We start from the raw sequence: 15,347 nt of genomic DNA, 5'->3' as shown, positions 1-15,347 counted from the left end.
AATATTCAGTGAAGCTGGATGGCAAATTTCCATTGTCTTCATCATTAGGTGTATTAGAGAAGAGCTGACCCATGATTGTGAGCAAAAAAGGCACTGAAAGAAGAAGAGAGAGTAAGTTGCAAGAGATTGAAGATGCCTTTGTGCTTCTCACTGTGTTCTCTATATCTCAGACTCACTTATATTCTGACGTTGACTAGTCCTATAAATATGGTGCTAGTCATTTTTTGTCAACAAAATACAATCTAGATTCTTCTTGGTAGTGGAAACCTCAGTTGAGGAATTGTCTCTATCAAACTGAACTGGGGCATGACAGTAGGATACTTTCTTTCTTTCTTTTTTACTCTTTAATTTTTTTTTACAGTGCAGTCTTTATCCTCCACCAGGTCTGCCCTCTGTCTGTTCAACATCCCATGCCTCCTTCTCCCCTGCCTATTCTCTAAGAGGATAGCTCCGCCCTCCCACCCGCACCCAACCAGACATCAACACATATACAGCAGAGGACTGCCAGGTCTTCACTCAGTGAGAGAAGATGCACCTAACCCTCAAAGGACTTGAGGCCCCAGGTAGTGGGACATTCTCTTGATTGAGGATTGATATGGGAGGTCCCACTCCAGTGTGGGTGTTACCATCCTGGGTCGGTGGTCCTGGGTTGTGAATTAAAACAAATGATTCAACTATGGGGATCTTCATGTGCCCCAGATCCAGCATCAGCAACTATAAAAACACATGCAACTGTGCTGCATGTAACCTGACTGGAGTATTCTGTATGAAATCAAATGTCTTCTCCATCTGTACACATCTGTGTTCAGTATGTACATTCAAATGTGTGGGCAACTAATCAACATATTTCTCATTTCTCAAAATCAAAACCAAGTAAAAATGAATAATAATCAATATTAGTGTTCAATCTATGCCAAATCTGCAATGATAACATAAATATTTGTCTGTTTTATTTTATTTTTGATGTCAGTAAGTCCAGGTAATACATTTGGTTGAAATAATTTTGAATTTGCTTACAATTTGCTTTCCTTCTGTCCTTTTCATGGTTTGGAACTCATCTTGAGGAATGTAAACTTGTAATAACATAAAACTTTTCCCCCTTAAGGTCCATGTTAAAATCCATTTATCAGTGCAATAGTTCAGTGTCCTCAAATCACCATTTAAATCCACTTTTTTTTTCCTGATTTTTAAAGACAGGGTTTCTCTGTGTAGCCCTGGCTGCCTTGGAACTCACTCTGTAGACTCGAACTCAGAAATCCACCTGCCTCCGGCTTCCAAGTGGTGAGATTAAAGGTATGTGTCACCACTGCCTGGCCACTCTTTTCTTTTAAGCTGTTTATTCCATGAATGTAATCCAACTGTGCACTGCAGACATATAGGTCAATTGTGATTGTGCTCTCTCAGTATTAGTAAGGCTCTAGATTCAATCCCCAAGACCTCATCAAATGCATGTGGTTGTGGATTTTTATAATTTTGGTACTCAGGAAGTTGAGCCAAGTGTGTCAGTACTTCAAAGCCATCCTTGGTACCTAATGAATTAGAGGATATCCTGGGCTACTTAAGATCATGTTATAAAACAATAAGTATCAAGTCCACCAAGCTGGCTCAAGAGGTGAATACACTTGCCGCCTAGCTGAAAGTCCTGAGTTTGATCATTAGGTAATTAGTTCAGAGGTCATATTTCTGATCTTTACCCTTCATAAACCTGCCTACAAGACCTCCCATGGCAGCACAATGGACCTCACCATCCCTTAAGGAAACAGCAACCTGACACGCCCTCCTACCCCAGCCTGTTGTTACCTTGGGGCCTCCTCTCTCTGTCTCACCCATATCAAGTCAGTGTGCAGACTTAAGTTCCATTCTAAACCCACTCACAATTGATCATTTCTCCTACATTATCTTCTGCAAGATCTCCTCAGTCCCAGGTTTGATTGTTGGCATCAAGATTAGCGTATTTCCTGTGACTGTTCTTGCAACAACACGGGTTATCAAATAGGCAGAGTTATCTTATTGACACTGAAGTCCTGTCATGTCAAAGCAATTCTGAGAGGCACTGCTAGAATCCCCATTCCACTCAGGGGAACTTCATTAGGTGTAGAGTGTACACACTACATATAACACAGCTTTTGGGTTTAATGATTCCACCTCTGGAGCTGCTGCTGTCAGAACACCAGCCACCCCGCTATGTTGGGCTGTCTTCTCATCTCAGGACTTTGTACTTAGTGACTGCTTCCTTTCCGGGATGCTCTTCCCTAGCAGCCATCTGGTTATGAATTTTATTACCTTTCTGTAGGCTCTATTTCAGTTGGGCAGGATTCAGGAAAGAACACGTGCTGTACTCACCTCTTCAGTTTTCCCCTCTCCTTCTTTCTATTCTAGCTCCTGGTTTTGTGATGCAGACTCCAGTGTAATAGCCATCTGCAAGGTCTTCCCAAGGAAGATGAACACAGCTGATGAGAAGGCTGTAGCACAGCCACCACTGCAAAAGGAAGCCTGTCCTCACACCCTGACACAGCTCTTGTTCCTCACAGATGCAGAGAGGATCCTTAGCACTCATGCTTAGTAAGAATGAAAACCACGGTGACCATGATTCTTGGTGCACAGATTTCTACTGCCTGCTTCAGCAGCTGCAGCATGCAGAGACCTTTTCTCCACAGGTCAGTGACCTCAGGGATGTTAGGAATTGAACATTTGGCCCTGAACTAGGAAGTGATTTGAGTCTGAGATACAATACACCTCATACACACTGCAGAGATATTCTGTTAGCTGATACCCATTGCAACCATTTTAATGACAGGAATAAGAGGTAAGAAAATCAACTGGATAAGTTTTACCAAATACAACATCCAGATCATCTCACTTAGCTCTACCTCAACTTGAATGATGGGCTGCAACCATTCTCAACCAGTCCTGCCCACCTCTCTCCAATGCCACTTAGCTTCCAAGCTGGGGATTCCCAATGTCTGGGCATCTTCCTAAATGCCTTGTTATGTATTAGCTCCTTCAAGAAAAGAGATGATGAGGGTTAGAAGTTAGATATGAATGTTTCTGTCCACTTACCTGAAACTCCTGTGTCCCCTGGATTCACACACTATATATAGTTCAGCTGCAGGTAGCACTCAATTCTGCTTCAGGCTCTTTACATGAACCTCAGTTTTGCTTCCTCTGAGGAAAATGGCAGGTGCAAGGTGGTTGGGCAGGACTTATATGTGCTTCTGATTTCTCCTCTCTAAGTGTATGCTGGCCAATCATGGAAGAACATGGATAAAGTTGTTTTTCAGAAGCACCTGCATTTCCAAGAAGCTGAAAGTGAAATATGAAACTACCAGTGGTCTTTAAACCTATTAACTTATCATTTCTTGTCAATAAAACCTAGACAGTCCTCAAATGATAAAGTATGTTGAATATGGGTCTTGGAAACTGAGGAGGATCACAGAGAAGTAGCTTGCTAACTAGGCTAAAACACAACCTTCCTGATGCCTGACTCCACAAATGTAGCCTGAACTGAAGTCCCACAACACATAGTTTGGGCTCTTTTACAGATGCCAATCAAAGTTAATCTTACCCAAGACACATTCCATCTCCCCCCTCTGACTACAACTTTATTTCCTTGCAAGATTCATGTACCGTGTGATTCCTGACACTCCCTGTCTTGCTGGGATTTGGTCTGGTTTGGGTTTGACAGGTCTCACATGTGCTGTCACAATAACTGTTCATATGTGGAGCTGTTCTGCTGTCTCCAGAAGACACTGTTTCTTTCCTTGTAGTGATGTACCAACTCTGGCTCTTACAAGCTTTTACCCCCTGTTCCACAACCACTGCCATGCCTTGATGTGTTGTGCGTCAGACCTGGGGAAATAAAGGGAGGGGAGAGATGACCCTAGTCCTGCTAGAGCTCAGGGGTACTGGGTAGGCAGATGCTGGAGTTGGACTGGGAGTTGAATAGTACACGCAACCCCATGGAAGTGCTGGGTGGTCATTGTACTGTGGAAAAACCATGTTATCCTAGTCCTGGGGGTGGAGAGGGAGCAGTCCGTGGTCCCTGAGCCTTACAGAGATCAGGGATGACAGGTTCTCTCTCTCTCAGACATCCCAGATGCTGCTATGTGTCTTGGAAGAGCTGAGGATGGGCCCTTGTCCAGACTCTCGCCCCAGGGTCTGAAGGGAAAAGAGTAGGGGGAGAGCTCTGGCAGGTTGCTGCAGGGAGGAGAGAGTCTGGCTAGCCCAGGCAGCTAGCTTGGAGGGCTTCTTGGTTTGGCTGTTGGCCATGGCTTGAGCTTATGGAGGCCTCCCAGCTGGAGGTTAAATGCACAGCTCCTTAGAGGGAAATCAGCTCCATTGCTCCATCACAGAGAATCCTGATGAGCAGAGATGGTCTATGGTTCTAAGGTGTTTATTGTAGAAAGGCAGAGAGAGAAAAGAATATAAGAGCAGATGCAGGCTATGGCCTTATGGAGAGAGGAGGGGAAGTGATGGGGAGAGAGGGGGAACAAGGGGGAAGAGGAAGAGGGTAAGAGAGGCAAGAGTTTAAGAGAGAGAGGACAGGCCAAGCAGCCCCTTTTATAGTGTGCTGGGCTACCTTCCTATTGCCAGGTAACTGTGTGGGTGGCATCCAGCCAGAATATCAGGAGCTTGGAGCATTGTCTTACATGACTGATGAGCACAGTATTATGGAGTTGAGGGCTCATGGTGTCAGGAGCCTAATGTCTGGAGGCATAGCCCATGTTTCTGTCCCTTGTAGAATGTTCTACTGGGTCTCTGGAGTAAACTTCGCTCAACTTGAACACAGACTGCCTTTCACTGTCCAACACTGAAGTACAAATTTTTATGATACATCAAGGGCTAGACATTTCTCTCTTTCTCGTTCTCTGCATCATGGCCATGTGAGTACCTGTGTTGATTGTCATCTTCTGAAAATAATAGCTTCCATGGTAAAAATTGAGTATGCCTTAATCTGTGAGTATAATGATAAATCATTAGGAGGTGGTTTAATATTGTGCCCATTTAACAGTAAAATATTAGTCATTCTCACCCTAAGGTAAATAAAGATCTGTCTAATGTTTAGTTCTTGCCAGATATGGGCTTCATTTTAGGGAGAAGCTATTAAACCCAACCAGGAAAAAGTTAGTTACTTAGATGACATCCGTGCCACTATTACACTTTATGTGTCTTTAGCTTCATTTAGTACTTGCTAAAGACATAAGTGGGTATGTCTCTCTGAGATAGTCATTATTGTAACTCCCATCTGGCGCAGGTTAATGATTCCTTTTCTCCTCTGGTACTGTAGGCAGTACTTTCTAGCACTATGAATGTTAGCCAGTAATGATGAAGCTTCTGGATCAGTATTAGCTTGATTTTTGCCTTGATTTTATAACTCAAGTATGTGTCTGTCTTATCTTCACTTATTGGAAGTTGTTGGTTGCATCCATCCTCTGCTACAACTTGTTGGGCACAACCATCATCTTCTACCACTGTTGGGTTCCAGGCCTGGGGAAATAAAAGTGTGGGAGAGACCCATATCCTGCCAGAGCTCAGGGCAGGGTGGGGGGTGGGGGGGGCAGACTGGACGGATGGGCTCATGAGATTGACTCATGACCCCATGGAAGTGCTGCAGGACAGGAGTCAGGCCCCGTGAGGCAGCTGGACCCTGCTCTTGGAGGGTAGGGAAAGCACCGTCTCAGGGATTCTCAATTTCGGACATCCCAGATGCTCCTGGATGTCATGGAGGAGCTGAGAATGAAGTGGGGGCCCTGAGGGTGGCTCAGTCAGCTCCAGGGCCAAAGAGAGAAGGGGCAGGGGGAGAAGGTGCTAGGTGGTTCCCACTTGGGTTAGAGTCCTTGGTCCATCTGATGGCTGGAAATACTGGGAAGCCTTCCTGCAGGAGATTAGACATGGCTCTTTAGGGGAAGGCCTATTCCATTGCTCCAGCACAGAGAGTCTAGATGAAAGGAGGCAGTCCATGGTTTTAGAGCTTTATTGTAGAAAACAGAGAGAGAAAAGGTAGAAAAGTATAGGCCATGGCCATGGCCACTTGGAGTGAAGGGAAAGGGAAGGGAGGTGGTAAGAGTAAGAGGCAAGAGAGAGAGAGAGAGCAAGAGCTTAGGAGAGAGAGGAGGCGCCAAACATCCCCTTTTATAGCGGGCTGGGCTACCTTGCTGTTGCCAGGTAACTGTGGGGTGGGGTATACCCGGCCTCAGTCAAGTAACTGTGGGGGTAGAGTCCAGCCAGAATACTAGGAGCATTGGTCATTGCCTATGTGACTGAGAGCCACAGGACTCTAGAGTTGAGTGCTTGTGGTGCCTAATGTCTCAGAGCATAGCTTAAGTTTCTGTTCCTTGTAGAATGTTCTACTGTGTCTCTGGAGTAAGCCTCGCTCAAACAGAACACAGACTGCCTTTCACAATCCAACAGGAAGTTGCAAGTTTTGGAAACTAATGAAGAGCAGGGACAATGGCCTATAATGGTCAAGGACCACTTTGTCTAGGAACTCTAAAAATGGAACTAGTTTCTGGGAGCAGGCTTCTTGTCGCCCTGTGGTGTCTAATGGGGCATTGCTGCCTAAGTGGAGGGCAACTCTATCTTAGCTCCTTTCATAGATGTGTATAGATTTATTTTAGGAAGCCTCTACAGTAATAGGTTTTCATATGACTTCTACAAGTACTCTGGTGTTATTTATCCCTCTCTCTGTCTCTTTTCATCCTATTGCTCACATACCTTTCCAGTTTTAACCCTTCCTGTTCTATAGTTCTCTTTTGCCTCTTTCTTTGATCATTTCTCCACTCTCTTGAAAATTCCACTCGGGCTGGAGAGACGGCTCAGCCGTTAAAGCCTAGACTCTCAACCAAAAATATAAGAAAATTAAACTCCATAGCACCATAGTAATTTCAAAACCACTGTGGGTATTCCAAATGGAGCACACATATTTGTAGAGTGAAAGCTCACATCCACCAAGGAGAGGGATTAAATGATATTTGTCTTTCCTACCTCACTCGTAATGATACTTTAAGCTCTATCCATTTTCCCATGATTTTCCTAGTCTCCTTTTGCTTCACTGAATATTACACCGTGTAAAGTTGCACATTTCCAGTGTCCATTCATCAGTTGGTGGACACCTAGACTGTGTCGATCCCCTGGCTCTTGTGAGTAGAGCATAGAGGATGGATGAGCAAGTTGCTTGGAGTAGAACTTAGAGTAGTTTGAGACTATTTCCAGGAGTGGTAGAGCTGGATTAGGTAGTAAACCTGTTCTTCCTTCTTGTGGAATTTTTACATGAATCACTTTAGAGGCTGTCTTAGTCAGGGTTTCTATTCCTGCACAAACATCATGACTATGAAACAAATTGTGGAGGAAAGGGTTTATTCAGCTTACTTCCACATGGCTGTTGATCGCCAGAGGAAGTCAGGACTGGAACTCAAGCAGGTCAGGAAGCAGGAGCTGATGCAGAGGCCATGGAGGGATGTTCCTTACTGGCTTGCTTAGCCTGCTCTCTTATAGAACCCAGGACTTCCAGCCCAGGGATGGCACCACCCACAAGGGGCCCTACCCCCTTGAGCACTAATTGAGAAAATGCCCCACAGCTGGATCTCATGAAGCACTTCCCCAACTGAAACTCCCTTCTCTGTGATAACTCCAGCCTGTGTCAAGTTGGCACACAAAACCAGCCAGTACAATTGACCCCTTGTCAACTTGACACACAAACACATCACTATTAAGCCTCAACCCTTATTTTCTTATTTATCCCCAAGATATAAAGTCTCACAGTCTTTACATATTAAAAGTTCAATCAATTTAAAATGTCCAATATTTTTTTAAAATTCAAAGTCTCTTAACTATGGGCTCCACTAAAATACATTCTTCCTTCAAGAGGGAAAAATATCAGGGCACAGTCACCAATGTCTGGGATCCAACTCATGATCTTCTGTGCTCCTCTAAGGGCTTTGGTCACTTCTCCAGCTCTGCCCTTTGTAACACACACCTTGTCTTCTAGGCTCCAGATGCCTGTACTCCACTGCTGTTGCTGTTCTTGGTGGTCATTCATGGTACTGGCATTTCCAAAACACTGCTGTCTTCCACTGTAACTAGGCTTCACCAATAGCCTCTCATAGGCTCTCTTCATGGTTCCAAGCCTCAACTCTTTTGTATGACCCCTTCAGTTCTGGGCCATCAATTTCAACTGAGGCTGCACCTTCACCAATGGCCTTCCATGGCCTCTCACTGTGCTGAGACTCAACTTCTCTTCATGACCCCTTCATGCCTTCAAAACCAGTACCACCTGGGTGACTCTTACACATTACCAAATCCTGCTGCAGCACAAGGTATACAACCTTGACTATCTCTAGAACACAGCCTCTTTGCTCTCAAAAAACACTTCCCAGAAGATGTCACCTCAATGATGCTGGTCTCTTAATCACCGCTAGTTTCTTAGCTCCAGCTAACCAGTATCAATAGTTCCAGTAATGCAAAGTTTTCACTTTAGTAGTTCTGGTATCTTGTTAATCACAGCTGATTTTTCAGCTAACCAAAACCACAGAATCTTCACAATCAAAACAACATGGCCCAGATAAAAGTCTTTAATCTTCCCTCTGAAATTTCATAAGTCAGGCCTCCATCCTCTGGAATGTTCTCAACATTATCTTCCAAGCTCTTACACAATATACCATAGAGCTCTTAACAACCAATAGCTCTTTTAGCTCAAAGTACCAAAGTCCTTCCACAGTCCTCCCCAAAACATGGTCAGGTTGTCACAGGAATACCCCACTATGCTGGTACCAATTTGTCTTAGTCAGGGTTTCTATTCCTGCACAATCATGACCATGAAGCAAGTCGGGGAGGAAAGGGTTTATTCAGTCTACACTTCCACATGGTTGTTCATCACCAGAGGAAATCAGGACTGGAACTCAAGCAGATCAGGAAGTAGGAGCTGAAGCAGAGGCTCTACTGGTTGGCACTCCCACTAGCAAGGACTGAGTGTTCTCCTTTCCCTATATCTACAACAGGAGGATTTCTTTTTGTTGTTGTTTTGTGTTGTTTTTCCATTTGTTCCTTTGTTTCTATCCACTTTGAGTGAGGTGAGATTAAAATCTCAAAGTAGTTTTGATTTGCATTTTCCTGATGGATAAGAATGTTGAACATTTAAAAATGTTTCTTAGCCATTTGTATATCATCTTTTGAGAGCCCTGTGATTAGGTTGATGTTTCAATTTCATGTTGGGTTACATGTCTTTCTATGTGTGTGGATATAAACTCCTCAATGTAGGTCTTTCTTTTTGGGGGGCAAATTATAATTTAATTACTTCATCTCTCTCTTTCTTTTCATCCCTCTATATCTTCCCATAAACCTCTCCCCATTCTTCTTCAAGTCATGGCCATCCAGAGACTGCCCAACCTGGGGATCCATCCCATATGCAGACACCAAACCCAGACAGTATTGCTAATGCCAAGAAATGCTTGCTGACAGGAGCCTGATATGACTGTCTCTTGAGAAGCTCTGCCAGAGACCTACCCAATATAGACGTAGATGCTCACAGCCAACCATTAGACTGAGCATGGTGACCTTAATGTAGGAGTTCAGGGAAGAGTTGAGCAGTGGTGGCACATGCCTTTAATCCTTTAATTGAGAGGCAGACACAAGCAGATTTCTGAGTTTGAGGACAGCCTGGTCTACAGAGTGAGTCCCAGGATAGCCAGGGATACACAGAGAAACACTGTCTTAAAAAAGCAAATTAAAAAAAAAAAAAAAACCAACCCAACCGCTCCCCCCCATGCACAATGGAGTTTGTCGAAGGACTGAAGTTGCTATGCAAATCCATAGGGAGAGCAACAATATCAATCAACCAGACCTCCAGGCTCCCAGGGACTAAACCAGCAACCAAAGAGGGACCCATGGAGGGAATCATAGAGGGACCCATGGCTCCAGCTGCATATATAGCAGAGGATGGCCTTATTTGGAATTAATGGGAGGGGAAGACCTTGGTACTGTGAAGGCTTGATGCTCTAGTGTAGGGGAATTCTATAGCTATGAGGTAGAAGTGGGTAGGTGGTGAGGGAGCAGCCTCATAGAAGCATGAGGAGGGGAGATGGTATAGGGGATTTCCAAAGGGGAAAGACGGAAAGAGGATAACCTTTGAAATGTAAATAAATAAAATAACCAATTAAATAAAAGATAACCTTTGAGAGAGTTTTGCTGAATTCAGTACTTTTCATCATTTTTCTGGTTGGTTAGACATCCCTTGCCTCATCCCTTGTTGTTTGCTGGTTCACTGTTATGCATAGGATGCATTCCTTCTGAATTCTCCCTGTTTCCTATCCTCTCCTGGGATGGTTTCTACCCATGCTGTCAGGACTGACATGTTCTGTCTTCCTCTGTGTACGGGATTCACTTAAGGATGCTCTGGTGTACACCTAGATTAGTAGTCACAACTGTCTGAATTTATGCTTGTCTTAAAACACTTAGTTTTCTTACAATTTTAAAAGATGTCTTTGTGGATATAGAGATTTCAATTGACAATTATTTACATTTAGGGCTTGAAATTCACCATGACACAGTGTTCTATTACATAGGGTCACTGACTATAGATTTACTGTAATTTTGATGCATATTCTTTTATGAGTTGATGATTTTCCTTATAGCTTTAAATATAGTTTTTATTATTTATGTTTACATTTTTTTTGGTGCATGACTTTATTTATTTATTTATTTATTTATTTATTTTACCAGAATTGCCCCTTTTGGGGTAAGGGCAAGCAATGTTCTTTGTGTTCATACCAAAGAGTAAGAGTAAGACTACTTATATCTGTCACTGAGGTGGGTTTTCTTTATGCAATGGGACCTCATAAAATTGCAAATCTCCTGTAAGGCAAAGAACACTGTCAATAGGACAAAACAACAATCAACAAATTGGGAAAAGATCTTTACCAACTCTATATCTGTTAGAGGGCTAATATCCAACATATACAAAGAAATCAAGAAGTTAGACTCCAGAGAACTAAATAACCCTATTGAAAATGGGGTACAGAGCTAAACAAAGAATTCTCAACTGATGAATACCAAATGGCTGAGAACCACCTAAAGAAATGTTCAACATCCTTAATCATCAGGGAAATGTAAATCAAAACAACCGTGAGATTCCACCTCATACCAGTCAGAATGGCTAAGATCAAAAACTCAGGTGACAGCAGAAGTTGGAGAGGTTGTGGAGAAAGAGGAACACTCCTTCATTGCTGGTGGGATTTCAAGCTGGTACAACCTCTCTGGAAATCAGTTTGGCAGTTCCTCTGGATTTTGGACATAGTACTACCAGAGGACCAAGCTATACAACTCCTGGGCATATACCCAGAAGATGCTCCAACATGTAATAAGGACACATGCTTCACTATGTTCATAGCAGCCTTATTTATAATAGCCAGAAACTGGAAACAACCCAGATGTCTCTCAGCAGAGGAATGGATACAGAAAATGTGGTACATCTACACAATGGAGTTAGGATGAACAAAAATATGAACTACCTAGTACTCTCAGAGCTCCCAGGGACTAAACCACCAACCAAAGAGTACACGTGTTGGGACTAATGGCTCCAGCAGCATATGTATAGCAGAGGATGGCCAAGTTGGTCATCAATGGGAGGAGATGCCCTTGGCCCTGTGAAGGCTCTATGCTCCAGTGTAGGGGAATGCCCGGGACAGTAAGCAGGAGATGGTAGGGTGGCAAGCAGGGGGAGGGGGGGAAGGCACAGGGGTTTGTTTTTGTTTTTGTTTTATTTTTAATTTAATTTAATTTTTTCTTTTTTTTTTCCAGAGGGGAAACTGGGAAAGGAGATATTGCATGACATGTAAATAAAGAAAATATCTAGTAAAAAAAAAAATAAAGACCACTATCATGATTTTGAGCAAAATTTGATGCAAACTTCAGTTTTACTATGGTGCACCAGAGAGCAGACCAGTGACTGTCTCCTAAGTCCAGTTAAATAGAGCAGCCCTGATTCTATCACTTAGGACCTGTTGTGGTTTAAATATGCTTGACCCATGGGAAGTGAGATTAATTAGAAGGTGTGGTCTTGTTGGAGGAAGTGTATTTCTGTTAAGGTGTGCTTGGAAGCTCTGCCCAGTGTGGAAGGGAACCTCCAGCTGACAGCCTGCAGAAGAGCCAGTCTCTTTCTTGTTGCCTTCAGATCAAGGTGTCAAACTTTCAGCTCCTTGAGCACCACACCTGCCTGCCTAGGTGCTGCCATGCTTCCTGACATGATGATAGTGGACTCAACCTCTGAAAGTATAAGCCACCCCCATTTAAATGTTTTCCTGTATGAGTGTTGCCTTAGTCATGATTTCTCTTCACAGCAATGGATACCCTAACTAAGACAGGTCTCTTTGGAGGAGTAAAGTCAGGAGTATTATCAAAGACAATGGAGCAATAAGGAAGTACAGAAAAGTTTTAAAAAACCAAACTGAGGAAACCAAAACCAGCAGCCATTACCAAGTGGCTGGCATGTAACTAGGGAGGGTGTTCCCTCCTAACTTTGGTGTTCCTCATAACATGTCAAGGTCATAGTTTGGGGTAGGTCAAGGAAACAGTGATAGAAACTTATCGTTAACAATACAGCATAATGGCCTCTGCCTTCCGAATGGAATCAGGCCATTCTTTATTCTCCCTTGAGTTATGAGTCCCTATCAAATCCTCGATAAGGGACTATCTTTAGTAATGCCAACAATTCTAGCAATGGTTCTAGCAAAGTGTAATTCTAGCATTCACTATCTAAAGGAGAATCACATTTGTAACCTATTAGAGCATTCAGGGCCTTATTATAATGACCAATAGAAATAATATTAGATGGCCAATGAAGGGTGAGAACTAAGTAAGTCATATTGACCAGTCATCATTTGTTTGAGGGGTTTTCATCTGTTTCTTCACATAGGTCATCAGTTTGTTTGTCAATAGTATGAGAAACATCAGAGATATTAAACAATACATTTCAGCAAATTGATGACAACCAAGATTATGTGTAAGTAACAGGTAGTTTATAGTAGCTCTCTTTTGCAGAGCAATTGTTCTCATTTCTCTCATTTCTTGATTAATTCTAATATTTTTGCCTAGGTAGAAAACAAAAACAATAAAACTGCTAGTCAACAATCATGGTGTAGATTCCAACTGGCAGGAAAACCTACAACCTTAACAGAAGTAGACTTCAGTAGAATCACAATGTAAGTCCTTTCCACCTAGGTTTAAGCATGTTGGTTTTAAAGCAGTGGAAAAATACAGCATCTCTCAACTGGAATGGGTGTTCAGGCAAGTGGAACACAACAGATTGAGCAGCCTGGACCCAAGGGAAATTTTTATCCAAGGTTAATTGTGTTCCTTTTAAGGACTTAGGGATTGAAGTGGGGCAATCTGATAATAGCCCAGCATGTACCTAAGAGATCATGGGATATGGTCACACACAGACTATTTAATATGGGGGAATTTTTGTTTGTAGGGGGAACAGTGGACCCCAACAAGGACAGAAGTCAAGAGATCAACTCAGTAACTACCACAGACAGAAACTTACTTTTAACAATACACCTTGATGCCCCCTTTGCCTTCAAAATGGAGTCAGGCTGGCTCCTCATCTCCTCATAAGGTATCAATTACAAACTAAAGTTTGATTCCTCCAATGTTTACTCAGGGAAAAACAATGAGTTTATTAGACTGATTTATAGAACATGAGTGGGAGCTGTAGGCAGAGGCTTGGTGACCCTAAAGCAGCTGCACTGGACAATCTGCACCCAGCATGGGTAATGGCTTCCCCATGGGTATGCAGATAGAGGTCTCTTCCCCTAATCTCTCCCAGCCTGTGCACTTCAATCTCTCCTCTAGACCGTGAGGTCATATATAACTGGGGTAAAACTGTGTACCCCTGAATGGAAGAAGTGGATGGATGCCCAGGTGAGGATCTCAAGACCCTCCTTGCCTCCTCCTAATGGAAATAACTGTCAACATTCAACAAGTTCAAGTAGTTATGTCTGTGGATGACTAAAGAAAAGAACTAACTAATTCAATGTGTATGGCTGTTTTGTCCGTATCTGTGTACCACTTGTTGTCTGGTGTCTTTAGAAGCCAGAGAAGGGTATTTGATCATCTGGGACAAGCCTTACAAACAGTTGTGAGCCATCATGTGGGTTCTGGAAACTAAATTAATGTCCTCTGTAAAAGCACCCAGTGCTCTTAACTTCTGAGCCATCTTTTTCAGCCCTGAGAAATTTTCTTGATTGATGATTGATGTGTCTTAGTCTACTTCCAGTAATATCTATTGATAGGTGATCCTGGGATGCATGAAAAGGCCATCTCAGCATGAGCCAGAGAGCAGGCCAGTAAACAGCCTTCTTTAATGATTTCATTTTCAGTTGACAGACTTGTTTCACCTAAGTTTACCCTTCAGTTCTCAGTTTTTTTCAGTGATGGATTGTGATCTGGAAGGTGTAAGATAAGATGAATTCTTTGCTCCTCTAGCTGGTTTCAGTCATTATCTTACTTTTCTATTGCTGTGATACGGCAGCATGACCAAGGCAACTTATGGAAATAGAATTCATTTGGAACTTACAGTTTCAGAAGGTGTGTCCAAGATTATCATGTATCAGAGCATGCTAGCAGGGAGGCATTGTGCTGGAGTTGTAGCTAAAGGCTTACTTCTTGATCCATAGACATGAGGCAGAGAGAGCTAATTGGGAATGATGTGGGATTTAAACTTTAAAGCCTGTCCTTAGTAGCATACCTCCTCCAACAAGGCCTCATATCTGAATCCTTCCCAAACATTTCCAACAACTGAGGACTAGTCATTTGAGCCTATGAAGGGCTTTCATGTAGAAACCAGCACAGTCACAATGTTTGTCATATAAACAGAGAGCAAACTACATTACTTACCTACCCTATCTTTCAAAGTCCATCTTTACCCACCCTACCTTTCAAAGTACATCTTTACTTAACCTACCTTTCAAAGTCTATCTTTACCTACACTATTGTTGCAAAATTCACTTAACATTTGATCCTCTTTCTATGTGTTCCACAACCCTCCTCCTAACCTTACGAACTACTCCCAATAGACTCCATAATCTCCTTAGTTTACCCTCCAACAGCCTTTGAAGTCTATGTGGCCTGTTATGAATCTGGTATCATTGGCTGGATGTCAAATACATTGTTGTAGTTTCAGACAGCTGTGGTTGTTCTCCCAGTTAATATTCTAATCAGGGAATAATGTAGAGGTTTTACAAGGTACCTAGGGCTCTAGGTCTGAGGAATTATTTTTTTTTTCTAGGTAAGTGATAAACACACTTCTCTTTATTGTTATTAAGGTTTTGCCAATGTCTTTCAGTTACAGAGCA

At 42.8% G+C, this 15,347-nt stretch overlaps 1 protein-coding gene across 1 annotated transcript in view; it reads right to left on the bottom strand.

Annotated features, from left to right (window-relative positions):
* Window positions 1-4,688, bottom strand: part of LOC116087474 (interferon-inducible GTPase 1-like) — a 6,095-nt gene extending 1,407 nt beyond the window's left edge. Inside the window, exon 1 of the mRNA XM_031366242.1 lies at window positions 4,650-4,688. Coding sequence (XP_031222102.1) covers window positions 4,650-4,688 — 39 coding nt within the window. The remainder of the gene's footprint in view (window positions 1-4,649) is intronic.
* Between the last annotated feature and the right edge of the window lie 10,659 nt (window positions 4,689-15,347).

Source organism: Mastomys coucha, unplaced genomic scaffold (genome assembly GCF_008632895.1).
Source record: "Mastomys coucha isolate ucsf_1 unplaced genomic scaffold, UCSF_Mcou_1 pScaffold13, whole genome shotgun sequence".
NCBI classification, from domain to species: domain Eukaryota; kingdom Metazoa; phylum Chordata; class Mammalia; order Rodentia; family Muridae; genus Mastomys; species Mastomys coucha.
This window is presented reverse-complemented; position numbering and strand designations above follow the sequence as displayed.